Source organism: Falco cherrug, chromosome 5 (genome assembly GCF_023634085.1).
Source record: "Falco cherrug isolate bFalChe1 chromosome 5, bFalChe1.pri, whole genome shotgun sequence".
In the NCBI taxonomy this organism is placed as follows: Eukaryota; Metazoa; Chordata; class Aves; order Falconiformes; family Falconidae; genus Falco; species Falco cherrug.
Genome location: NC_073701.1, coordinates 32867938 through 32895934, shown reverse-complemented (window position 1 = coordinate 32895934; position 27997 = coordinate 32867938). Strand labels below are relative to the sequence as shown.

The 27997-nt window shown below is 40.1% G+C and overlaps 1 protein-coding gene across 3 annotated transcripts in view; it reads left to right on the top strand.

Moving 5' to 3' along the window:
* The window catches only part of LARGE1 (LARGE xylosyl- and glucuronyltransferase 1), a 286548-nt gene that overhangs the window by 232300 nt on the left and 26251 nt on the right, over window positions 1-27997 (top strand). For all 3 annotated transcript variants that reach the window (XR_003563335.2, XM_027816040.2, XM_027816042.2), the window contains 3 exons: window positions 10332-10444; window positions 11956-12081; window positions 20998-21153. Coding sequence is in view for 2 of the 3 variants with exons in the window: in XM_027816040.2 (XP_027671841.1) it covers window positions 10332-10444; window positions 11956-12081; window positions 20998-21153 (395 nt within the window). In the remaining variant the exon portion in view is untranslated. The remainder of the gene's footprint in view (window positions 1-10331; window positions 10445-11955; window positions 12082-20997; window positions 21154-27997) is intronic.

Genomic DNA, 27997 nt, shown 5'->3' with positions numbered 1-27997 from the left:
TATCAAGGTCCCTCAGAACAGCAGCCCTATCCCCGGGCTGGCCACAGACCCCAGTCTGGTGTCACGTGTGACATTGCTAAGGACGCATTCTATCTCATCTCCAGTTCATTAATCAGGATGTTAAACAGTATCAGCCCCAGTGTCAGCTTTTGTGGTATACCACTTGCATCTGGCCACCATCTGAATGTTTTATTGCTGAACACAACCCTTTGAGCTTGGCAGTCCACCTTTACTTTTCAGGCACCTTGTAGTCCACTTATCCAAACTGTACCTCATGAGCATGCTAAACAGCTCCACACATATTTTCTCCTTATGCAAATGCATCCCTGTATTTCTGTTGTGAACCTAATCTTGTCTGTCTGTTAGTGGATGAAAAATGATCGTGGAGGAAGGATTGACCTGCAGCTGACCTTTGGGTTAAATCATTACATTAAAGCATATTGTGTTCCTTGTTTTTCTTTTTAAAACCACTATGGTTAATTTTTAGACTTAACTCATTCTGTGCTGCTGCTTTCTTTCACCTAATCTATTTCTTAGAATGTTCTATCCCTCCTGAATCTCCTCCAGTCAAGAAACTACTCTTTGGGGTGTGCGTGTGTGTAAGTTGGCTGGTCGCTTCTGAATGCAAAATCATAAACCTCATTGTCATCCAACTGTGAAGAAATACCTGAGAGGCTGTTCAACCCATGAGGCACATTTCCTCCTCTGTTGCTAGGGCATTGACTGAACACCAGACCAAGAAAAGCTATGACGGGTTCTTACTCATTGTGCCTATCTCTATAATTAGCTTTGTGGGCTACTGTTAATATTAGAAGCCAACCAAAATAATTATCACCTGTGCAGGGTGCATTTTTCCTCTTCACATAGTCCAAAGTGGAAACCTTGTAGATTTGTTGACATTTCAACCCCTATTAAATGTCATGCTTTTGAGAGTATCAAAACAACAAAACAACAACAAAAAAACCATAAAAAGCAATGATCCCTGTTACCTTTGAGGTTTTGCTGCTTTCTGAGGAAGAATAAAACATAAATAAGCATCATGAATAAGGTCCAGATAAATGCCTGACTCTTGCATTAAATAGCCCTAATCTGATTTACAGGATCTGAGGATCAAGAAACAGTTGTGTTTTTTTCTTTTAAAGGTGAGTGATTCCTTGGTGGAGGTCCAAGATAAATTAATTTTGGAAGACGTACTTGCTTTCACCAGGGCAAATATTCAGCAAATTCCAGCAAACCTCCTCCATTTCTATCCATGGGAACAGGCTTTCTGTGATCCGTTTTTCCGAACTTGCCTGCACACAGAGATTCAATAACTGGACCACCTGCACAGTAACCTTGTACAGGCTGTACCGTTCTATGATTTCTCTTCAGGACAGCTCACTCAAAGTCCAGTTATTCTGACTTGATGTAGTTGTGACACTCACTCACACTTCTGTGGCACTGACATGTAGAATTGTACACTCGGAAGGATTGAAGAGATGCATGAGGAACAGTCCAGGATGGATAATCAGGTGAATGTAAAGCCACGTTTAGTATGGTTGTCAAAATAATTTGTGTGATCATTGGATGTATAAACAGGGACATTTTAAGTATGAGTACAGGAGATATGTTTTGTATTGGGTGTAGACTTTTTAATCCTGACATACTGGAGGTCTACACTGTCAGAAAATGTAGCACTCTAGTTCATTCTTCACTCTTGGCTCCCTCATTATCCACAGGGCACAGAGATTAGAATCATAGGATTATTTAGGTTGGGAAAGACCTTTGAGACCATCAAGTCCAACTGTTATTAGTTGGTACCTTGTCTTTTTCAGGGAGAAACTTGTCTTTTATCAAGGATTAAAGAAAAGTAGAAAAGTATAATTTGTTGATAGCTCACTGCAGGAACTGTTTCTGGAAGGTAATATGAATAGGACTACACTCTGTTTGGCACCCCTTTCCAGTCCTTCAACACTGCATCAGAAGACTTCACACTCTCTAATATTCCCACATGCCCTGATGACATTCTCCAATGAACACAACACAGACCCTCAATTCCATGCTAAAGTGTCTCTAGTCTAGAAGATTGTAGCATGGCTCTCTCATAATGTTGGGCACGGAGAAATGCAAATGGAATAATTGTTATGTCTGAAAACAGAAGAAACACAAACTATACCTTCAGAGACAAGTACCATGTAGTATGAATGTGGCCAGCGGGCTCAATGAAGAGCTAGACCCTGAAGAGTGTGTGTACAACCACTCCGTAGTACTTGATCTGGGTGCTAGTGATCACTTCCTGCAATGGATATATTTTTAAAAGTAGATTTAGCTACTTTTTAGTCTAATCTCCACAGGTCAAAGAAGAGTACTTACAAATTAACAAAGTTCGTAGAAAATACTGGAAAATCTCCCATAAAGTTGGGAAAAATGGCTCCAGGAGCTTGTCTGGGAGCGAGTCAAGGGATAGTTTGATCATAGATTATTAGTATCTGCAGGAGAAAATAACATTTCTTAATAGAGGGCTTGCCAATTTAGCAAAGGTTGAGCAAGATCAAATGACTGCAAGTTCAAAGACATGTTCAAATTAGAAATAAGGGAAGTATCCTTCATCAGGGTAATTATGCATTGGAATAATTTATCAAAGTTTGTGATAGTTTATCCATTATTGTAAATTTTTAAATCAAGACAATGTTTTTCTAGAAGTTAGGCTCTAGTTAAAGCACAAATTAATTTTGAAAAATCCTATGGCCTCTTATGCAAAAGCTAAAAATTACCCTTTCTGACTTTTATCACTTAAAGCACTTAAATATGTATTTAACCAGGACTTTGTTTTCCTCTCAGCTGAAGTCACCTGAGCACCCAGCCAAATGAAATCACAAATAACCTCTCATGTAAGAACTTACTGCATTTTTAGTGTTGAAAAGAGGAAAAGTTCTTTAAAAATTTGTAGAATTTATTCACATTTCCCCTGTATCATGTTTCTTTTTAACTCTCCCATTTCAAAGTGCTTTAGAGTAAGATGTGTACCTGACCATCTTTTTCTTAGTGTCAACCTTTGGCACCTCATCCTGACTTCCAGACATGTACAGAGATGCACACCGAATAGCTTTTGGGTGGTACTTGTGCATGGCAGTGATGTGGGACACCTCTTGGAGACAGGTCTCATCTGCTCCACTTAGTTCGGTCATTGCCATTGTGCTACAGCACACAGAAGCTGAAACCCCCCTCCTCTCTCCCTTTGCTGGTCTGAAGTTAGAATGTGGTATCTGAGGTTTAAAACCTCTCAGCAAAAACTTTCCAAATCTTTTGAATGTCAAGATCATTTCGTGATTTGCCTTGAGGTTTTATTCCCCCTCTTGGAAGCCATCTCCCTAGTTTACCAACTAAGAAGTACCTGCAATTGTGCTTTCCACTGCCTTTAAAATGTAATCTCTGTACCCTATATGCTCACAAGGGTCATGGACTGCAAAAGCTATAAGAAAACTGCGGTGCATTTTAAAACCCATGTAAGGAGCTTCTTCGCAGATGGTTTTTATCTCCTACAATTCTTTGTACAGTGTTCAGGAAACACTGGGATTTGAGAACAGTTACTATTCCTGTCTTCTTTGGTGCCCAAAGCAAGTAGAGCAGCTGGGAAAAACTTTAGTTTCTCTTTCTGATTTTGCTAGTATTTGTCTTTTTGCCAGCCATGTTTTTTCCCATTACATGATTTAGGAAAACTTTATCAGCATTTTGGGCAGGAAAGTGTATGACTTTGCACTGCTTGGGATCTATGTAAGAAAAGGCCAATTCCTCTAGGTCTAAAGACAGTTTTTCTTTCCCGACCTGAGAGAGACCTGCAGAATTGTTACTTCTCTTCACAGGACTCTGGAAGATAGGAGGGGAGAGCATTACTTAGCAGGATGGTCTTTCAAGTGGCAGAGGTTTTCCTCTATAGACTTCCTAAAAATTCTATGGCTCATGACTCCAGTCCTGTAGACCTTTTAGACTCCTGAATCAAGGAAATTTTTCTGTAGCAGCCTTTGGGACTTTAGGAAAGTTGGAGAAATTCACCTAGAAATGGAAGTCATAAAACAGAACATACAAAACATATGTATTTTTTTTTTTCAAATTGCTCAGGAAGAATAACATCTAAACAATGAAGAAACAACTGGAGAACTAGGAAATTCTGAGCTAGTCACTAGCTCTGTAAGAAGTTAAAATCATGCTTAAATATATCTTTCATCTTCCTTGAGTATATCCTTCATTTTAATTCTGCCTAGGGAGAAAACAACATGCTTCAGGAGAGGAGAACAAAGAAAATAAGTGTGTTCCGTTACATTAAATGGTCATCAAGAAGCATAAACAAAATGTTTATAATGCTTTAAGAGGAACCAGGCTCCCAACAGAGTGACTGCACTGCTTTGCAAAATGCACTCTATCATGGCTTCACTTTCAATACACGTGCAGAGAAGACAAGGTCTACTGCATTCTGTCACCGTGCCCAGAGGGACACCCACTTTCCATTTCAAAACAGCTTCTCAACCCTGTTTGGTTTTCTCAGAGAAAAGTTCAAATGTGGAGTCATCCTTTATTCTCAATTAACACAAGGTTTTATTAATTTTTTTTAGACTGTGAAAGGCATTTTTGGAGAAAAGGGCCAGTGCATGTAAGTTCATAGTTAAGTAATGTATCAAGGAACTCCAGAAGTGTTAGAATAACAGTCCTTCAGTCGTACCGTGTTAAAAGCTATAGACATAAGCTATGGTTTTATTATACTAATGATATGGCTAGTCAAATTATGAGCAGCAGTTAGACAGATGGTCTGTAAATCAAGTGAAATGAATGCAGTGATTTTCATCCTCACAAAGACTTAAGCTGAAGATTTAAAAATGTGTGCAGCATCTCATTGTGGAATTGCAGCTTTAATTCATTTTTTTAATTCCTAACAGCCACATACTTAATATTTTTCTCCTTGCTGTTGATACTGTGGGTGGAGAGCAGAGGCCACGGTGGGTGGTGCAGAGGTGTGACCCAGTGGGTTCCAGAGCAGTCCTTAGCAAAACGGGTCGTTCGTGCCCTGATCTGTAGAGGAATGAAACTGGGTTAATTAACATTGATAACATACAGCTGTGGGCTGGCTTCAGGGGCAGTGGGTTGGCTGATGTAGACAAGGTGCAGCTGTGGCTGGTTCTGTTAAGAGGTTGGGCAGCCAATGAAGAGGGAGCAGCCGAGGAGGAGAGAGGAAGAAGGAGTAGAGAGAGGAGAGAGAACACATGCCGTGGATGAGGAGAGACCAGAAGGCAGTAGAGGGACTGGCATGGAGAGTATGTTGGTATGAGATGGTAAAAGACCTTGTTGCAGCTGATTAGTTTTGAGTGCTGCAACACTGATCCAGCAGGGGCATAGGCACAGCCCCTGCCCTATGCACTGCGACCGCTTCTGTTGATTCCAGCTACAAAAAGCAGGAATTAAAAGAACATGCATAAGTATTTGCTAGAGTACTCAGCAGTCAACACTATTCATGGTGCTTCTTCCAGGATAGCAGAGTTACAAGCCCCTTCCATAGTGCCTAAAACTGAACTCAATTTTTTGGTGCTGAATCTCTTTCACAAAACACGGTGGGTTACAGTTTTTACTGCCTTAAATCTCTGTGTCAGTTATTTACTGCAGCAAATCTCCATAATGGCAGCCCTATTTAACGTTATTTCTTACAACATTTAAGACTCAGTGTTTTGGCGTGTGGCCTTTGATATGATGGTTGGGTTTTGTAAAATCCCAGTAACCCAGTATTGCTTTATAATATATTTGGAAATGTGTCTTGCCTGCCTTTCATGGATATTGTAATGGTATCTATTTGCTGTCTGTCTGGGTGGTTCACTGTTATAGACTTAATTATGAGACTAATTTTTTAAAATCTGACAAGGACAGGCTCTGAGATGCTACTTATATAATATGGCATTGCCTCAGTAGCTCACAAAAGCATCCTGTTCTACCTGAAAGAAACAGGTGAGGTAGTGTTTACAGAAAATGATCCCTTAGTAGCTACAATTTTTTCCCCCACAGCATTGAATATTTTTTCAGCCACCTTAAAAGGGCCATTGTAATAAATTGATTGAGTTTGAAAGCTTGTCCAGTTTCACTATAACTTCTGTAAGTGATTCTGTTCTATCTTAAAATGTTGTTTATTACTTCTAGCTCTACTATATATTCCTCTCTGAATTCCAGGAAAAGCCGTAGTCTGTGTTCCTGAAGCAAGAGTTGGTAGCATTCTAAGGGAAATTGCTGATGTTTCTGTAAACTCTCAATTTGCTATTGCAAAAAATGGAATATTTAGTTCTGGAGCAGATCAACACAACAACCAAAAAAAAAAAAAACCACCCTGACAGCTTTGCTGAGATGGCTTGAAGCATCTACTGAAACCATTGCTTAGTCAAAACGTTGGAAAGACGTAAGATTTTATTCAGATTTAATCAAAACATGAGAAAAAGGCAAAAAATTCAGGTGACCCTCACCGTCAGAGTTTTGTTAGACCCGGAATGAAACATTTATTTGTCTTTTCAGATGTTGTAAGCATTTCAGTAAGATTTTTAATTTGTATCAGTTTTGAAGTGAAAAATATTATTTTGGAATAAGTTGAGTTCTAAAACATGCCAAAACAAAATTTGCAGTATTTTTCAACTGAAACATTTTAGTCCAGATACTTTAATTCAGATTTTTTTCTCTGGTCTAGTCACCAGATTCCTTTATATCTTTTTTGTTTTGCTTTTGGGGCTGAGGTTTTTTTGTGTGTGTCCTGAAATTACATTCTTGAGCAACTCCTGCCTTTGCTTTCTTGTATGTTTTTTTGAGCAATTCAGAATGTTAGATTTTGGTAGTTCAAGCAAAGTCTGATCAAGCAGTGGGAGAAAATGCCATTCAAGTAAGAACTAGACTAGGATGTGTTCCACAGGTTTAGTAATAAAGAATTATTTTTGCAGGAGTTCTTTGAGATATTTGCATCCCTGTATAAGGCTGAACTATATCCTCAGGATAAGGAAAATAGGGTGTTGTGTGGTTGATCATCATTTGTTTAATACACATGAGACTTTTGGGTTGCCGCTTTTCTCTTTTTGTTTATTTGCTGCCGAGATTTCCCTTTGTTTTTGTCAGGTAGTTTAGGGCAGGAAAACGCTGCACTCATCAAAAGATGAGAAGTCCACTGCCTGGGGCCTGATGTTCATAAAGTATTCCTTTGATATTTTTTTTTTCTCCAGTTCTTCCTTCCCCAGTGCAGCAGCTGAGAGTAAGTCCCTTTCCCCTTATGTTCAGCTGTATGTCATCTTGGATTTAGTCTGAGATTTCAGTCAATTTGACTGTGAGGGAACGGGCTCCTGAGGCAAATATTTCCCTTTACTTATTTCATACACTTTGCCTGCAAACTAATTGTGCAGATTGGAGTTAGTTCATTTGTTATGTTTGCTTTTGGTAGCAGAACAACACGAAGTAAAACTGAAATGCTCTCTTCTGAAGAAAAGGTAATTTTTCCTCTGCATGAACTATTTAAAAGTTCCCAACACACATGCTATTGCTTTGCTTTTTCACTAAATAGCACTGATTAGGTGAATAGTATTAAATTCTCCTCTTAGTAGAAATCTCGCTAACAATAATGAGTAAATATTTAAACTTGTGATAAATATTCTCCAGGAGTAATTTTTTACAGCAGCAGTAAATTAGAATTCCACAGTGCAAGGAGCCCTGAACAGAGGCTGAACAAAGGTGTTAAACCCAGGCCTGTAGGTGAATTAAAATAGAAATCATATCAAAATTAGTCTTGACAATGGAACATTAAAACCTTGTGAATATTTTCAATAGCCATGATTGCATCATAATTTAATACATCCTTTCTCATATATATTCCAGTTTTTCCACCCCATCTGCCTCTTTTACTCTCAGCTGCTACCATGATACCCCCTCAGGACAGCATAATCTCTTTAGCTTCAATGCCATGATCTGCTGCTAACATGAGAGTGGAAGACAAAGAATTTGGAGAGTACTCCACATATTAAAACATTTCCCCTTTTCCTCCTCAGACTGGAAGCTTAAAAAAATTGTTTTATTGTCTATAAATTATAAAAACTATTACAATTAACTCAATCTTACATCTTCTGAGAAGATTCTTTATTAAGAAAAAATAAAGTTGTATTTCACTGTTGAAACAAACCTGACAGTTCTTGCCAGCTGGAAAAAATCCACTGCCAGAGAGGAGCTTATTCCACCCAGTTTATTACTGCAGCACAAGGAACAGACTTCGCATTGATCTAGAATTTCAGACAGTGCACAATGGCTCTCTTAGAAGCTAATGCACACACACTACTCACTCCACGGTTATGCTGCAGGGAAGACAAACACACTGGCAGAAGTAAGTTGTAGCATGTTGTGACAATACATCCCTTTCCAATCCAACAACTGGAAGCAGAAAGGTTGACTGAAGATGAAAGGGGATCCCTCCAGTGCAGGTTCCAGCGTCCTTGGGAACCAGATGGATGGAAACGGAAAACAGAACTAAAACAGGCCACAAAATTCACTGCCAGAAGAGCATTTCTTTTTATTCATGGCAGTGCCAGGTTTTACTAGAAAGAAATTTGCCATGTCATAGAAACTGAAGATAGGAATGAGCTGGAACCACCTTTGTTCTCTCCCAACTAGTGCAGGATTGTTCCAGGTATAACTTCTGATCTTTGTGTAGCCTGATTTTTAACAACTCATGAAATAAAGCATTTCATCTGCTGTTCTGAGGTTATTTCACCACAACAGTTTTAGGAGAATTTTTCTTAAGTACTCAGACTACATTTCTTTTCTTATTCTCATTACTTCCAGTTTTATCATCTTAGATTCCCTCCGGCAGCTTTTCCCAGTGCCTGCCTTTTGCCATTTCATATTGTTCTGTGTAGCTGTTATGTTTCTTTACAGTTGCCATGACATTTTTTTTTGTAAGACCTCTTGTTTAATGTCACTTGCAGATGTCATTACTATTCTGTTCACTTCCCCCTTCCACTAATGAAGATGTGAAACAACACAGAACCTATCATTGCTCTTACTAGGTAATTCCTGTCAACCTGCTAGGCTGCTGTTTATCAGTACTCTTCCTTTATGGTCCTTCAGTTTGCATTCATTCCCCATGACAGTGCTTTTATCTAAGTCTTTCCAAATTAATTTTTCAAGTAAAATTTTTCTGAGACACTGTAGGAAAGGTTTTGCTGATGCTTCAGTCCAGCTTCATTGCTTCTGCTGTTTTCCCTTCCACATGCAGCCCAGGAGTAACCTCTCATGCATGTTGAGACACCTCTTTTCTGGCTTCAAGTGTAACTTTCTCATCTGAGGGTCCTGCTCTATGAACACTTGCTGCCTTAACAGTGGGCATGTTCCAAGGCTAGGTTGTAACCAGCATTGATAATCTGTTACTCAAAATAAATTTCAAGGATTGCAGTCTGATGTTTCAGGTGATTAACTTCTTACTGGGTGAAGTAAGGGATGCAGTTTCATCTTATGCCATGTATGTATTGCATCCTATGCAGTAAGTATTAAGGGCCAGATTCCCCCCCACGCACACTGAGTAAAATGTTTTAATATGAGTGACAAAATTCTCTTTGGCTTAGCATAATCTTGATTTCAGCCCATATAGAAATTAATTTAAACAGTGGGATTTTGGAGGAAGCAGATCTCTGTTCCATGTGAAGATGGCAGAATGGAGTCATACTAGATAAATCGGGATTGTCTCTACCCTTTCCCTAGTAGAAAGGGACTTGACAGAATATCTATCCTCTTAGAGCCTGTAGCTTTTCAGAATAAGGAGTGGGAGGGTCACCTCGGAGTGTCAAGAGGTTCCTTCTTTCTTTCTTGTAGGATATTGTCTAATTCTATTTGGAACGATAATGACCTTTGGATGGAGTTAACCTCCATCATGTGAATCACCTCGATCCGTTCAGTCTGTAAGGAATAATCCCAATGATAATCATGTCATAATGAAATCAAACTTTATCAGTTAAGAAGACTATTAGAAGTAGAACATCCTTCTCTTACTTCTTCCCAGTTTCACTCCTCTTTGGCTACTTTAGCCTTCTTGCAAGCCTGTATATCCAAGCATTCATCTGTATGCCTTCTCCTTTTCCTGTCTGCATCCTCAGGGGTTCAGAAGAGCTTTCTCTTAGTGGCATCTTGAAACCTGACACTGCTTTTTTTAGTCAACCTGTGTTAGCGAAGGGTAAGGACTGTAGTTCCCACTGATAGATCTCAGCTCATGTCCTTGTTTTAACTGCTGAGTCAGCACATACACAGGATGGACCTTGGCTGGCACATGCATCATGGCTTCTCTGCACTGTGTTTTTCTTCAGGGGTTATCTTGCTGCTTCTCGATAAGTTACGCAAGATGAAATGGGAGCAGATGTGGAGACTCACAGCAGAGCGGGAGTTAATGAGCATGCTCTCCACTTCACTGGCTGACCAGGTGAGTAGGACATTGTAGATGAGTGCTACAACCACTACTCCATGGATTGAGGAAAGTACGAAGTGGAAAGGGGATGAGATGTGGGAAAAGGCAGGAGAAAGATATTGTGCCTGTAGTTACCATTTGTTGAATTTTTCTGGGGAAAACATGGAAGAGAGGTATTGAGATTTACTCCTGAGATTTCGCTTACTACACTGACGTTTTAACCTACTCTGCACAGATGATTCGTAAGATAAACAAATGGGGTTCTCAAGCTTTTATTTTCTGTCCTCCTTTCTTTAACATAAAACTCTCCAGACACCAGAAGTCCAAATAGACTGTGTCTTTTCCTACTGGTTATAGTCTAAGCAGACATTAGTTTTAGGAGTCTCCAGATACTTCTTTACTGTTTCTGGCAGATGAGTCCCAACACTCTTTTAATTTGCTCCTTGCCACAACACCCCTGGAAGTCAAAAGCACTGCTGTCTCCCTGCACAGATGGGAAACTGAGGCCAAGAGAAGAAATAGTGCACCTATACGCAGAAATGCATATTTACTCTCTTTGTGCTTCCTGCCAGCTCTCAGTTTTAAGTCCAGAAGCCCTGTTAATGTAGTACTGGACCTGAACCAGTAAGTCTTGCTCAACAGCTTGAGTGTATTTACTCAATACAGCATCATATTTAGATATTTCTACTGTTTCTGAACTACATCTGGCTTATGACCACCCACCACTAAGGAAGCATGCCGCTTACTGTGCACAGAGATGTGCACTTGTGTGCAATGTCCTTGCAGGTTGATCCAAAAGCTACTGAAGTTCATTAAAACAATTCTTGCAACTTCAGTATGTTTTCAGCCAGGTCCTGAGTTGCTGTCTAATACCTCCATGGGACAAAATTTTGCAGAGTAGACTGAAGTTGTTTATAGAACTTTAACCATATGACTGACTGCCCTTGTATCTTACTTCTCCAACTGGATGGCAGCACAGAAGCAGAACACGTTCTGTCCCTCATGGTGTAGGCTGTTCTGCAGATCTGACCTACATGCCCTTTCCATGAAATACCTAGATTACTTGTTGCAACAATGAAGTTCTAGCTAAAATCCCCCATAGTAATTCACCTTGACACAGCGCAACTGCCATGATCACCTTCATCCCCTGTACTGAAAAGTGATGCAGTACTTACTAACAGCAGGCTGTTGGTCATTTACTGCGTATTACTCTCCCCGGTGACTAGAAGAGGAACCGCATCTCTTGCCAGGCGTAGAAGGTACATGTTTTGAAAACTTTGATGGAATCCATTAGCTCTGTGTGTCAAAAGAGCCTGTTCCTCGTCTTCAGATCTACACATCACCCTTAGATTGATTGGACCCTCTATGGAAACAGAATTATGAAGCAAGATTTGCAGATTTCAACTTGCATAACCATTTGCATTTTTACCTGTGAGGGGGAAAAGGACATTCAGCTTGGGGAGGGGTTGAAATCATCTCACTGTAGAAACAACATACCCAACTGCTTTTCTGGTTTTGTCTGCTAGGATATCTTCAACGCAGTCATCAAACAAAATCCCTTCCTTGTCTACCAGCTCCCATGTTTCTGGAATGTGCAGCTGTCTGATCACACCCGTTCTGAGCAGTGCTACAGAGATGTGTCTGACCTGAAGGTATGTTTCACAGGAGGTTGCATGGGTGGTATCCTCCAAGACAGAGAATGCAAGACACCACTGAGTCAGAAAGACGAAGTCACTTAAGCAGGACCAACTTAGATCAGGTTGCTCAGCAGCTTGTGCAGTTGAGTGTCAAGTCTCCAAAGAGTGAGATTCCACAGCTTCCCTGCTCCGCTGTCGCAGAGTTTGACCACCCTTATGGTGCAATATATTTCTTAAATATAATCAAATTTTCCCTTGTAACAATTCGTAGGGTAACAGCAGGAGTGTTCAATATGGACACTGGATACTGCATGAATATAGAAAATCAGTCACCCTCAACACACTGATTTCAAAAGCTGCACTTACCAAAAGAAAAAAGACCTACTACACGGGTTAAATTACCTGTCAAAGCTGGCCACTATTGCTTGAATTTCATACATAATGTATTCACAAACAGCTATTCTGGTGTGGTCCATAGAAGACAGCTTTTAAATTTAGATCAGTATACTGGTCAGTACGCTGATGACTAAATGCTTTATGATAGAAGTTTGTAGGGCAGGATCAATGCAAAGACTTAAAAGCAGCATGGTTTTATGCCTTGTAACAAAGTGCTGGTAGAGATTTTAGTTCTGTACTCATGCTGAGAATCATGTATGACAGCAATTGCAAGGCCTGAAACAGAGATGTAGTAACAGGGAGAATGTTTTCTAAAAGATGAATTTGAGAAAAATACACCTCCTACATGAGAGATATCACAGTATTTTTCTGTGAATTAGAAGTTGACATTATTTCAAATAATCTGCTGAGACAGTCAGATTGGATTCAGCACAAGGTTAGGACACATACATTCGCATAAGAAAAAGATACTGAAACTCATAACTGAGGATCTAGGGCTTGGTTCAGTTGCCTAAACACAGTTTGAGTCCCCATAGATACTCTCAGGTATCTGTATGGTACTGGCAGATACAACAGAGACCTACGTACAGGACACGATACACTTTTGGCAAGGCAGCTGGTGGGCAGGCAGGATAACCCTAAGGTGCTTTCGGTGTTGCTATACATGAGTGGTTTTGGAGACTCCTTAAGCACGCCTCGGAGCAGACATCTGCCAAGTAGTCAGGCAAATCACTCTTCAGGCTCCAATGACTGTGTTGACTATTCTGCTTCAGGTGTGGGACATCTAGCTCATATGTCACACCTAAAACAAGCATAATAATAAAATAAGCATTTTAAAAAAAAAATTGAATCCTTTCCTCATTGTCAGCTAACAAATTTATGTTTACAAGGATGACTTAGGCTAGGTTGTTTATTACTGTATATCGTATCACACTGTCAGGTCCATTACAGCATAAACAATGACGTCTTAGGTGCATAATATCCTCCACTGGCTTTCTGGTCTAAAGTGTTTAACTCAACAAGGGGTCCAGACACATAAGCAATTTCGTCAGCTGAACTGGACTTATTCACACTGCTAAAATTATCCCCTAAATACTGAATCAGGGATGAAATTCTTTGCTTTCGAAGAGAGGCCAGAGCCTTACCTAGTGCACATGAGCTCCCTGGTTTCAATAAAGCTCTTTCTGTATCAGCAGTTGAAGAACTGGCCTTCAGGCAGCACTGTTTAAAATTCTTCATACAATTAAAAAACAAACAAACATAAACCAATTAAAGTTGTGAATTTGCATTATGAAAATTAGCAAAATTCTGGTCCTGAAAAGAAACCAGCTGGTTTGGTATGTGGCCCTCTCAAAAAAGCAACAAATGTCACTACCCCAAGTTAGAAAATACACTCTTAAAGAAGTTAGTCAGTTCCATGGTATTTAATATAAATGGTATGACACAACGTATTTGGCACATTCTGTATTTCACAGTAAGACTGGAATAAGGAAAGAAGTAAAAGAAATCTCCAGGGTAAGAGGGAGAGAAAGACAGATTGTGAAGTTTGTACTGGAGGATTAAGAAGGATAGCGCAGAAAAGAAGGAAATGCAGGGAGAGATTTAAATTCCAAGGTAAAACTGGCCCTGTCAGGTATTCCTTAGTCAAATCAGACTGTGTTTCTCATGTCAGACTGAAAAGGCACTGATTTAATTCCATCTGGCCTCAAAGTCCATGGGACTTGAGGATTTGTCATCTCTTACACACAACATTGTGTCAAATAAACTTAGACCTCCAGGGCTGACTGGGGTTCAGGGGGTGGGGTGGGGGGGAAGGTATGTAATATACACTGCTTTGCTGTTTTATTCACATTCATGAAAACACAGAATGACCGGCACGCTTTTTGCAGGTCTGCGGAGCACTTGAATATTTCATATTTCCTGAAGAGGATTCTAATCACTTTTTTGTCTTTATAGTCCTCATTAAGATGCATCTCTATCCATTTTATTGAAATTTTTTTTTGTACTGTCTTATGTTAGAGAAGGTCAGATGTTTGACTACTGCTGAACTCTTCCTTGCTGCAGCTGAGCAGCATCTACAAATTCAGCAGAACTTGCATATGGGGATCTTTCAGAAAAGGCATAAGAACAGAAATATTTATAACCAATTTCTGTATTGTTAGTGACCAGTAATTTTATAACCATCTAAAGCAACATCAAAATAAGACTACTCTATTAATTTTATTCATCTTAATGCTTTCTTACCTCCTGTGTCATGCTTCATAGTACTAGAGGCCACACTGTACACAGCTAGACTGAAATCTGTGGGCTTTGTTCTGCTGTCCATGGCATGTGGAACCAAACTTATGTAAACAACTATACTTAGAGAAATCTTCCTTTCCCCACCCCAAGAGCACGTGTATTAAGGATGCTTTGTATCGGTCTTGAAATTAACAATTTTGTCTTGAATAACAATTATAATGTCTTGAAATTAACAATTTTAACAGAAAACAAAGAGTGGTCTAAAAAGGAGCAGATGCCCTTTAACTCTTTTTGCCAAGTGAGCCAACCGCAGTCTCTGAAGGCCAGAGGCATTTATTTTTGCATGGCATTTGTTACACCTTGGAGAAACACTCACGAGTTGTTATTGAAGACTGGCCAAAAGATGTGGAAGTGCTAACAGTCATGCTGTGTAGGCATCCGCTATCTTGTGCATCTCAGCTCCTCACGTGGCCCCCAGTAGCCCACACTGTCGATGGACAAGCACGTGTACTGTAGGTCCATGCCTTGCTGGGCTTCAAAGCCTGTGGGGATCTGCCTGGAACTGGGGTTCATTTATGCATTACTTACGCTTTGTTGGGTCCTGTGTTTGCTTTCCTTTTTGGTTAACAGTTTATTCCTCTCTGTGAGGAAGTCTCAATTACTATGATTTGGCACAAACCAAATGGCAAGAAAAATCCTGTGAAAGAAGGTAATGAATTGTGATGCCTCTGACAATGAATCATGACCTCATTGAATGAGTCAGTCGTGAAGAGAAGTCTGGTTGTCAAGGATACAGATGCTATTTACACACAGGATCTGGTAATTCACAGTCACAAAAATCAGATGCTGGGCTCTTCAATGGGAATGCATCAAATTATTAGAATTTACTCCCCTACCCCAAAATAGGAAAATGCTTTAAAACCTGTTGATGGTTTCCCAAACTGGTTTTGAGCACAGCTGATACTAAATTAGCAAGTAGATAAATAATTAACCTCTCATGAATTCCCCATTCTGAAATTGTGTTATCTGATTCACTTTATCCTGCCTGGAAATGTCCTCCACACCAGGATGATTTTGTGAGATTGCTTGCAAAAGTTTAAGCAGCTTCTTGTCCATAACCCAAATACATCATTTCAGATCTGCCTCGAACATGACCTATTGCACCTCTTTCTATCCCTGTGCCTGAGCCACCACATGCTGTCCAAGCACCTCAACACTGATCCACAGCAGTTCTGGCATTTTGCTGCCTTGCATCTTTTAATGCCAACCACGGAAAAGCTACACTGAGAGAAGGGCTCAAGCGGGTTAAATGTACCACTCCCTGGAATGAACATTGGAGTCAGTAAGATGTTTTTGCTCTGGCAAAAAGGGAGCACTGTGGTATTATAGAGATGTTTTTAGGGGTGTTTGTGCAGGCAGGAGGCCTCTTGTTAAATATTAGCACAGGAGCTGAAGGGAGAGCTGCAAATCCTTCTGAGGAAAAACTGAGAATTTTGAAAAGTACAAGACTGGGACAGTCTGTCAGCTTAGTGCCTTACAGCATAGGCAGTAAGCTGGGGAGTAAAGTAATCCCTGGGACCATGGGCACCAAATCAGGCAGGGCAAGGATTTGAATCCCACATCCAAAAGCAGTGCCTGGACCTCTGGGTTGCTGGCTACTCCAACGTGAGTCTTTTCCACTTACGTAGTTCAGAAATATCAGTCTGAAACCTCCCTGATGACATTTCTGTGAAGTATTTGATCCTTTCTGAGGAAATAGGTTCTTCTATTAAACCATTCATTTCTGATAAAATGCAGTTTAAAAATAAAGTTTCCAGACATCTCTAATCAAGGCATAAGTAACACATATGGTGCTTGTTTGCAGCGTGGCTTGAGGCATATATAAACATTTCAATAATATGTGCCTGGAAAAAAGCCGATTGAGATGTTATGGAAGTGACATATATAGGTAGCTTTACTGTGCACATGTGCTGAACTTTTAACTCCTGTTGATTTCAGTAAGAACTGTCTGGTTGCCTAAACAAGGAGTCTAGTTTTTAAGCAGGAAGGTTCCCCATCAACAAAATACCACTTACTTACCTAAATTGTAAACTGCTCATGGGCTTAATTAAGAATATCTGTTCAGTGCTTTGCAAAATTAAACTTCTTTAGGCTTAAATTGAAGCTTAATTTATTCTTACTTTTTACCCCTTCAGCCTGCAAAGTAGGATATCCTGTATTCTCTGATTTCATAAGGGCTGAAGCAGAGTGAGAAATTGTCAAGATGTGTCTTTGGGTAGAAAATGGAAGAGATTGTAGTTAAAGAACATTTGGCCAAATACTTCTTTTGGAGAGAGAAGATGCTTCAGGGGAGAAATGGATAAAGGTACCTATAGAAATAATGTTGTGTTGAAGCTTATCATTTAGTGAACGTCAGGTTCAAAAAATTTCTTCTCCCCAGAGAGGACAAAGCAGCTGGCGACCTAAGGAACTTTGCTGGGATTTTTGTTTTCTGTGTATTTCCATGCAGGTAACTGACCTTAGAGCACTCTCCTACCAGCACGTAACATTCTCTGTTACCTTCCACCTCAGATCTCATTGCCAGCCTCCATCTGTGTCATTGTTTGACACAGATGTTTGAGTGCTTTGGGTCAGAACCTGGTGAACAAGTGGGAGCTATTGGTGCAGTTAGTGCAGTCACAAGTGTATGGAAGTATTCCAGGAGGCTGGCTGAGCATAATCAGTGAGTAGTAACAGTTGCTGATTAACTAGGATGGTATTAACAGAAATGTAGATAGTGCTGAGATGCTTGATGATGACTAACCAACTGTTAAATAGATGTGGAATTTTAAGTTTTGATCATTTTGTACTTAAATTGCTAAATGAAGATTAAGGAGCATAGTTTTCTTAGTTCTCAGGAGGCGTTGATCAAGGGTGGGAAAGATCTGTGGGACAGCCTGAAGGCTAGCACTGGTCCTGAGGTGTCCTCCCAGATAACGGCACTGGAATTTTATACGTTATCGCTGCAGTTTCCTCTGTAAGCCAGCAGAGCTTTGGAAAAGCTTAGAAACTAGGAGGGAAAACAGAAGAAGAAATAAACACAATATTATGGTGCTATTCAGTCTTGGAAAAGGGATGTTATAGTAATGAGATTTTTAGTTTGTAGATTCGCTTTCTCTTTTTAATGTTGCGATAACACTTGCTCAGTCTGCACATAAAGTGGATTCTAAGTTTGCTTTTTTTGTCTTTTTAATTTCCCTGTAGTCTCTTTCCAACTGATTTTTTTTTTCTCCAGTCAATTCACTGTTGCCCACAATAAACTTTCTAACATAATGGCCAGAGCTTTACCTGTGCAGCCCCTTGTCTTTATCATGTACTTCACTGATGCCTGTGACAGGCTATGCAAGGATGTCTTGGACTATACAACTTCTGCTGTAGCTGGTGGTGCAGTATACCAAATCAGACAGCTACAGTCAGAACTGAAGGTGAATGTGTGGGCTGACAGCAAAAAAAGAATATAGTCTTTGGATGTAGTGTTGTACGTCAATGCTTGAGTCTTGCTGCTTTTTGAAACCTGCTTTTTTATGCTTTCATATATCACATAATATTTATCTAATCATGTTACATTTGAAAAGCAGCCTGCTTTTTTGCTAGACCTGTTTTGTGGTTTTCCTACCTCAGGTCATCCAGATGGTTGCATAGCTCCTTGATGTTCTTTAGCACACGTTGGCGTGTGCTGTCTTTCTTCATTAAAAAATCAGCTTTTCTGGATAGTCATCAACTCCATTCAGCTTTCTTCAGTTCACTCCAGGCTCCCCCGACAGCTGTACACATGCAGCATCCTGGTATGTTTCAAAACTGATCAGATCTGAACCACCAGCTAGGCCCTTGACACTTACCAGCTTTTACACACACAACAGAATTTGAAGCACAGCAGCGAAGAGCCTCTACACTGACAACTGCAGTTGTCTGACATCATCCCCCACACAACTGGGTAGAGGCATCAAGACCAGTGCTTGGTTGTGATGTGACATAGTATATGTTGATGAGAAATTTCTGTGGCTCCGGGGAGCCTGTCCCGTAACACTTACTGAGTTTATCATCATTAGCCATTTCTGTGCTCACGGTCCCCAGCGTGAGTGGGCAGGGTGCTCAGCAGGGGGATGCGATGTTTTTTAAGACATCCAGAAGGAAACTCACATGAAGTGTAGGACTAGTATTGAGAATACACAGAAGATTTTTCTCAGCAAGTATTTTTTTTTGTCCTGTTCACCAGCTTCTCAGCTTGCTTTGATGTACTCTTAAAATAAGTGCATGCTACTAGCAGACAGTTTCCATTCTATGCCTGCTTGTAAAAATGCATACTAGTACCTTGTAAAACTGTTAAGCAGCCCTTTAGTTTCCTTCAGCTCTATGCTTCTGTTACATGTGCCTGTTTTCCTAAGGTAGGATTTAATCGTTGAGATTTTTTGCCTGCATTTAATGCCTTTTGCTGCAGTTAAATGCAATGGATTAAATATGCCAAGTTCTTTTCAAAGAAAGGAGATTTTTAAGATCCATTTTTCAGTGGGGGAAATCTATCATCTTAAGTATATGTCCTAACCTACCTAAAGCTCCTTTTGTTTCTGTGGTGTTCTGCATTTTCAGCATATATTGCAGCAACGTGTTACTGCACAGTTAAGCTACACTTCCGAACATATGGACAAATGTAAAACCAGCAAAGAATGTAGCATTACCTGGGAAAAATATCTACACCGAGTGTTTTGTCCGCATATTTATGCAGATTTATAAAGTGTGTAGATGCATCATGATCTTGATTTGAAGTGTTCCTGTAACTGGAGTAAGTGATCTGCCAATTTCTGACCTGGTTTTCTTAGACCCTAGTGTAGCCTCAGCAGTGAAATCCCAGGAAGGGATGAAGCTTTGCCTATCAGGAGATATGTTCATTAGTGTTGGGTATGTAGAAGAGAATGCCATAGCTCTTACAGCAGTGTAAATACTCAGTGGAGAGACTGTCTTGTTTGCTGAAGTTAGTACAGGAAGAATTCAGGCTGTGTCCTGCTCTTTCCTCCTCCAGTCCACGCAGCACCAGATAGTGTGATTTCAGAGAGCTCCCTGTTCCTGTGGAGTTGTGTTGCTGACACTGAGGGAACTGCGTTCATTTGCTCTGGGCTGCTTCTGTTCTGCGTGCCATGCTTCAGCTCTGTGCATTCCCTCCAACAAATGCAATGTTCAGTACAAAGCTGACCACGCCACCGGCTCAGCAGCTGGCGTTGCAGCTCTGTGGCTGTGTGTGAGTGACATGTTGCCTTCACGCAATTAACTTAATGGATTCAGAGAACCTCCAGAGCTCCTAGCTTGGAAATATTCCTGAGGGAGACTCTTGGGGTTTTTTTTTTAATCTCTTTAGAACTCACAGGAATAAAACTGAACACAAAACATCAGGTGTTTTTTTTCTTATGCCTAAAATATAGCCTCTATAAAACAAAATCGTTCCTGCAAGCCACTTTTGGCTCCCTCTTAGTTTTTCCTTAGGACCCCATTCTCATTTGCACTGTCAGCAGTGAAAAGTTGCCTTGATGTAAATGAGAATCATGCCCTTTATGTCAGCATTAGAGTTAAATCCAGGCCAGTGGGAGAGTCACCTTCCATTAGCAGAGGCTAAATACCTTATAGGAATTGGAATGCAAAGGGTGAAGCATTGTATTGCATCACTCTGTTGTGTAACGCAACAGAGATCAGTCTTGTTTAAATGAAGCAATGGCAAAAGGAGTCAGTTTAAATTCAGTCCTTTTTGAAGGGTGTAAATGGCTATAGGAATTAATTCCAAGCTTTTTCTTCTCAATACCTAATCAGAGAAGAGTCTGCCTGGCCTGAAACACTGAATCAGTTAGCTGGAACAGTCACGTGGAAATCAGAAAATTAATGTTTAATACCCACATCCCTGTATCCCTCATCCTTCCAACCTTCTTCAGGAGTCCATAACCTGTCAGCTCCATGATTAGAGTTGCTGCAGCATTTATGAGGTAGTGCATCACAAACTAGATCAGCACCCTAATTCAAATGGGCAGATAAAGCTACAGAGGAGTTTCAAAGCACATCACCTGTAGAGTGTGCAGTTACTTGTGGACAACATGGCAAAGCCTTCCTGATAAAAAGACAGAAGGAAGTCTGTGTAGTTTTGGGGTTAGGGGTTTTTTTTGTTGTTGTTTGTTTCTTTTTAAGAGGGCAGCAAACTGAACACACAAAAAGAGTGGATAAAGCAAATTTGTATTCTAACAGCAGGATGTGTTTTCTCATTTTTTTCCCTTTGAGGTGATTCACTGGAACTCACCAAAGAAGCTGCGAGTGAAAAACAAGCACGTGGAGTTTTTCCGCAACCTCTACCTGACATTCCTGGAATATGATGGGAATTTGCTGAGACGGGAACTCTTTGGCTGCCCCAGTGAGGCAGACGTTAATAGTGAAAATGTAAGTGGGATGTCTAGGGCTTGACGATTTAAGGGGTGGTTCATACAAGGCACAAGCTACATGACAACCTCAAAAGTTGGTGGTGCAGGTGGTGTGGTGTGGAGGGACTCAGGAGAATTGAGGTCAGTGCTCAGATTTCAGGAATGACGCTGGGCAAATCTTTAATTACTTTGTGCCTTGGTTCCTTGCCTGTAAAACTCTTATTAATCCTGCCTTTCTCCTGGGTGCTTTTGCTTTTTTTTTTGTCTACCTTCTTTTAAAAATCCCTGACAAAGGTAACATCACAAACTGAAAATGAGGATTTGGGCTTTTAATTCCATTAGACAATTTTGCAGATCTCACCCTTAGACCTAAAACTTTCCAAGGGAAAGGCTTGTTTCTTGCTGTGTGTTTGTTCAGCATACAATGATGTCAATTTCAGCTAAAAGATACTAATGCACAAGTAATGAAGAAGAAATGAAAATACCAAGACTACTGGATTTAGGTCTATGAGTTTTTGCCATGCTGCAAACTATCAAATGAGTTAATACTTCAAGGTGCACATAAGTGTGAGACTGCAGGTTTTTTCTGCACTGCCCTTACCCAAAAACAGCAGCGTTTATGTGTATCTGCAGAAAATTGGCAATCAGAACCTTTCAGATGAAGCAAATCCTTTGAAAATGGTTGAAATCAAGGATGTTTACATACAGGTGTTCTTATGTGTGTATATGCCTTAGTGCATACAATTCCAATGTAAAAATCTGTTGACTGAAACATTTTTACGCAGTTATATATGAACTCGTGTTCAAAGAGATCTCTGGAGATTTCTAGAGCAAGTACCAATTTTGGCTACATAGTCTGAAAGGAAATAAAAGGAACCTCTAACTATTTATGTTATCTTCAAGAGAAAATATTTCTAAAATATACAGCATCCTCTGTATAAAAATTCATAAAGCAAAGCTAGTATCACATACACATTAGCAGTTAAGACGTAATTGGCAATCAATAGCATCATTGAGGGTTGTAGCGTTTCCATTTAGTCTGTGGATAAAATGACCACAGGAGATGCCACTCCTAATTTTTCAGACTGTAGCACTCAGAGATTGAATAGGTATGTTTTGGTCCGAGGCATGGCTTCAGAGATCCTTATTTGACCATTCCACTGTATTCTGAAAGGAATGGGGAACACTGAGAAACTAGAGATAAACATTAACTGGGAGATAATGAAATGGAGCCGGGGGGGGGGGGGGGTGCGGGGCGGGAGCTGTTTACAGTGAGAGCAAGGAGAGAGGGAGGGAGCAGGGAGAGCAAAAGCACATGGAGAAAGAAAATCCTGTGGAAAACTGAGAGGCGTTCAGACAGCCAAGTGAACTGACTGTGCTAAAAGGCCACAAGAGTCTGACAGTCAGAGACATCAAGATACAACAGACGGAGTAGAGAGTAGGATAGGAAAAGGGGAGTGAGACATTTAAAAAAAAAAAAAAAAAGACAACAGAACTAAACACACCTCTTCATACTTTTAAGAATGCAGGTTTAAATTATACTGAATTCACAGTATGTTCTGTGGGTTCGAGGAGCATGAATGCAGTCACAGACATGTTGCTATATTTTCCAGAGCTCTGTAGATCCTTAACAAACAGATTTATTCCAGACGACAAGTTGCTGGGGAGCAGCGCACAGTGAATGCAAGTTCTCAATGCTGAAAATGGCAGTCCTGAAAGTTTTAAATGGCTCATTTTTACTGAACTTGTATCTAATTGACAGACACTGGAAATGACTAACTGTTCAAGCCTGTTTCTTATTCTAGACAAGTAGAACGCAATATGGTATATGGTATGGCTTGTCTGAAAAAGAAATGTAACTCGTTCTTCCATTTATAAATATATAAAAAAAAAAAGATACTAGAAAAGAATGAGCTAGACATACAAAAATACATGAGTCCTAACTTGCCAAGAGACGCCAAAAAGTTAACAGCCTTCTATCAAAACAGTCAGATACAGAAAAAAATCAACTTCAAACAGCTTAAGGGTAGTCACTTAGGAGAAGGCATTGTTCTTTATTAGTTACCCTTGATGTAAGCTCCCCTCTAAACTTGACTATAGGCTTTTTATTATAGAATACAAAAAGCAGGTTTCAGCTTTGAAGTTATGAGACCCAAAGAATAGGATTATCGTGAAAACCAGCCTTTCTCACACGTAGTCTGCAGTAGCACAAACAGTGTCACAGGTGTCCTTTTAAAACACAGTACATTCCCATGACATAATGCATGATAATCTTCAGAAGCGGAGCATCTTGTAAGGTGTGTAGGGAACCACTGTTTGTCATTCCTCCCAGTACAAGAATTGGGGGGCATGAAATGGAAATAGCAAGTAGTAAGTTCAAAACAAAGATAGACATTTCACCCACAGTGTATTAAAGCTTTGAGCAGGAGGTAGTGTTGCTAAAAATATACATATGGCCAACAGTGATTCTTCATGGAAAGAAGATCAATCAGGAGCTGTTAAGCTTTGGTGCAGAAAGTCCTTGAACCACAAGTTCAGGACTAGGGGAGTGTTCTGAGAAAGCATCACTGTACACTCACCATGCCTTTACACTCCTCTCCAGGCAGCCAGCTCACAGCTGGAGACAGGATACTGGTCTAGATGGACCTTTACTCTGACAAGATGCAGCCATACATTTCCCATTAGGATTCCTAAGCATATACGTTACATAAAAGGCTATAATTTCTGCAGAGTCAAGTATATATTAAGTAAGAATTGCTATTTGGTTTGTTTTAACACCTATTATTTTTTCCTTTCTTCTCTGAATTGAGACTAGGAGCTCCAAAACACAGCTGAGCTTATTATGCTAGGTGTTGTATATGGGCATAAGGTTCTCCTTCAAGTGCCTGTGCTTCTCTGCCCTGCAGACCAGTGGAGAAAATGTTAGAACAGCTCTGCTTGTTTTATAATCAGAGAGAATTAGTTAAGCACTGAATGCACTGAACCTTGTTATGGAAGAAGCTGTGGCTTGGTGTGAGTCTGTCACTCACAGTCTGGCTGTATCAGAATCTACCCTTAAGGTCTTGTTCCCCTGCGCCAGCCTTTGCTTGTCTACAGTTTAATATTTGTAATGATGATTTATTTAGAATACAACCTGTAATTAAAGAATCTCATTTGCAATGCAAATATCTGTAAAACATGAAAAGGAAGTGTGGCTTTGGGTACTGTTGGGCTGGTTCTGTTACTCTAAGGCCCCTTTACACTTCTCATCAGTACTGGGGTGGCCTTAAAAATGAATGTAAATTATGTATCTTCCCTTTTTAAGGACTCTTTACAGCGCCCCACAGATGCAAAGGGGCATTAGTTTAACAGGTAACTGGACCTTACGTTACTCTCTCTCACTCTTCCTTTGCGTATGTGTACAGAAGGTTTAGTGCTTTTCTTTTTTTAATGTTTATTAAGGAAATATAATACCACAGATTGAATTTTAAGAGGTCTAAAGGACTCTTTGGACATTATACTGCGTAGTTCTGATCTAGTCAGTTGTTGATCTTCAGCTGCACCAAAGAGCAGTGTTGTTAGGTTCCAAAACATTACGAATGGGAATGAACAGAACAGATAGGGCTCTGAAATGGAAATATTGGAGGCAAAGAAATAGCGAGTGGGGTAATTTTTCTGTTTATGTAAAAATGCTTGTATGTATGTCTGTGTGTATATATGTGTTTCATTCTTCCCTTGAAATATTCAAGCTGAAAGACCTTGTGTATTGCGGGGACAGGAGCCTGCCACACACTCCTTGCCATAGAGCACTACTGTAAGTCCCCTTTATTCAGTATGTGGTAAATGAGATTGCACAGAGCAGACTCTTCTCTACAAATTGGTATTACAGTCACCCTTTGCCTTTTGGGCAGATTCTGGATGTGAAACTCTGAATATGAACCAAATCCTGTAAACACAGCCTTTGACTCAAGTGGAGCACGTCCTTAGTCACTCCATCCTACTTACTCTGTGCTGTTTGCCCCTTTTCACTCCTCCTTTCTTATTTTGATACAACGCAGAAGATTTTAGAGACATCCATGAAGGTGAAACTCATAATAATCTTGAATTTGAACATTTCCTATTGGCTTTTAATGCTTATGTCCACCATTTCATTCTAAAGGACCTACTGTAAAGCCTAAAATATTTCAACAGGAACTTCTGTGTACCAAGACTATCTTTATGCCATGAAATAAATACTGTAAGCCTGATTTTAGCACACAGACACACACTCAACCTTTTAGCATTCTCATAAAACTTCTTTCCTGCAGACAGCTCCTCACCAGGTGCTTCTGCCAAAGTACTAAATCTGAAGGTTGAATGGGGTGTTCCCTATTAGTGAAGCCTGTGTCCTGATCCAAAGCCCAGAGCAAGATCAGTGGGAAGTTTATCACTGATATCACTCAGTTTAAGAAAAGGACAGTAGATTCCCATTGGAGAACACTTTCAGAAAACACAGGAAAAAATTCTCTCCAGATTTTTGTTTTCAGATTTTCAAATCAACAATACAAAGATACAGGGTAAAAAAATGTAGTTCTCCCTGAAAACACTTGCTTAGGTGTGTATTAAATGTGTGGTTTTATGTGTTTACTTTCTTGTGCAAAACCAGAGTTTCTTAATATTAGTAAATGGCTGTGCATACCAGCTTCTAACATCCTCCAGAAAAGCAGGAGATGCTAGCAATGTACTACCTAATATCAACTCTGCTAAGAAATTTAGCATTTTTGAATGTCTAAAAATAGAATCATAGAATCATAGGATTGTTTAGGTTGGAAAAGACCTTTTAAGGTCATCAGGTCCAACCATTAACCCAGAACTGCCAAGTCCACCACTAAACCATGTGCCACATCTATGTGGTAACACTTCATGGGTTATCATTCCACCACATCCCTGGGCAGCCTGTTCCAATGCTTGACCACCCTTTCAGTGAAGAAGTTTTTCCTAGTATCTAAACTAAACCTCAAAAGGGAGCTTCCAAGTCAATATCAAGGCAAAGAACCTACAGTCAGACTGATGCTCTGAGTACCCTTTGCTCCTGCAGAATTTCAGAATACTGCATCATTTGTAGGACTGGGATTTAAAGTTACTATTTTTCATGACAGTCTGTCTCTAGTAGTAACAGATGGTGTATGGCAGTTTTGAGGTGAAATCCTGACTTCCCCAGCTGTGGTGTTTCTATTATTATAACTATTATTGTTAGTAAATGCTGAGCTGGTAGTCCATCCTGTTGGTTGCCTCAAAGTTGTCATTATACCACTTTCAACTGCTTATATTACTGCTAGATGGGAGATATGTGGACTGGGATTTTTTTTATTTAGTTGTTTGTTTGTTTGTTTTTTTTTGGGGGGTGTGTCATGTTGGTATGCCCCTTCTTTTAAAGTGAGTCATGGGGAAAAGCTTGAGGGGGTTACATACACCACAGGCTCCGATGACCTCTTCATGGAAATACTGTATACCTCAGAGAAAGAGCTGACATTTGAGCCAGGAGCATATCTTTTGCCCATCTGGTGAAAACTTAGGCGAATTATACTGCTGTCCCCTCTGGCCAGCCTAGCTTCAAAAACTATGTTTCCTGAGATGAAGTCTGATCACCTGCCACAGCTGGTTGCCCAGAGAAGTAACTTAGTGTAGAGGAATGAAGCTGGGTTAATTAGCATTGATAATGTGCAGGTGTGGGCTGGCTTCAGGGGCGGTGGGTTGGCTGATGTAGACAAGGTGCAGCTGTGGCTGGTTCTGTTAAGAGGTTGGACAGCCAACAAAGAGGGAGCAGCCGAGGAGGAAGAAGCAGAGAGAAAAGAGAACATGTGCCCTAGATGAGGAGAGACCAGGAGAAGGCAGCAGAGGGACTGGCATGGAGAGTATGTTGGTATGTGATGGTAAAAGACCTTGTTCCAGCTGGCTAGTTTGGAGAGTGCTGTGACAACTTAGCATATATATTTTTTTATCATTTGTCGCTCTGGTTTGGCATTATGCGTGCCATGGCTGCCTTTTTATTTCTGAAACAAGTAAAATAATCATGCTAATGAAAGCACTTGTTTCCCACTACAGTATTTCCTAAGAGAACATCTACCATACACAGTCTGAAAAGAATATATTTTTTAACTGTGAGAGTGGTTCCTAGAGGTGACATTTCCCACATGCTCAGTGGCAAGTAGCCTTAGCATTGAAAATCTTGTAGAAACAGTGAATCTTATGCTAAGCAGGTGCTCACTTATGAGAATACATGCTGTCACTCTAAGGTTGAAAAGTCTTTGCTGTATGTTAGACATATTGTTATAAGCATAATGGAGGGGTCTGTAATAGGGATGACATTCTTTTATCAAATCCAGCTGATAATAAGGTCCTCGTTTTGATGGTGCACTGTGTTTAGGTAAGCATCTGTTTGCACAGGTCTGTCAGCATTCCCATTATAAATCCACCTTTTCAAGAATACATGTGGGAGCAAACCTTAAACCAAGCTATAAGTTCTTTGACTGTAAATAATGGATCCACACAATATGCATGCTGTAGATAAGATTATATCATTGGAGAAATTCTATGTGGTCATGTAACTGAAAAATAATACCGGATAACTCAGAGATAAATTTAAGGGTATATGTGTGTCTGTCTTAGACAATTCCCTGTCTTTTGAATGTCGTGCACCTTTTAACATTCTTCATTTTAAGTATGTGTGTAAAAAATGGCATATGACTGTATGCAATATGTATTTATAGGTTGTATGTGTCTCATAGTAAAGAGGAAGCAGCCTTTATATGTATATGGGATACTGGGGCATGGGTATCTGTATGTTATATATGAATGAGGGGAACAAAGAGAGAGAGGGGCTCTTAAACTGCATAAAACTGTGT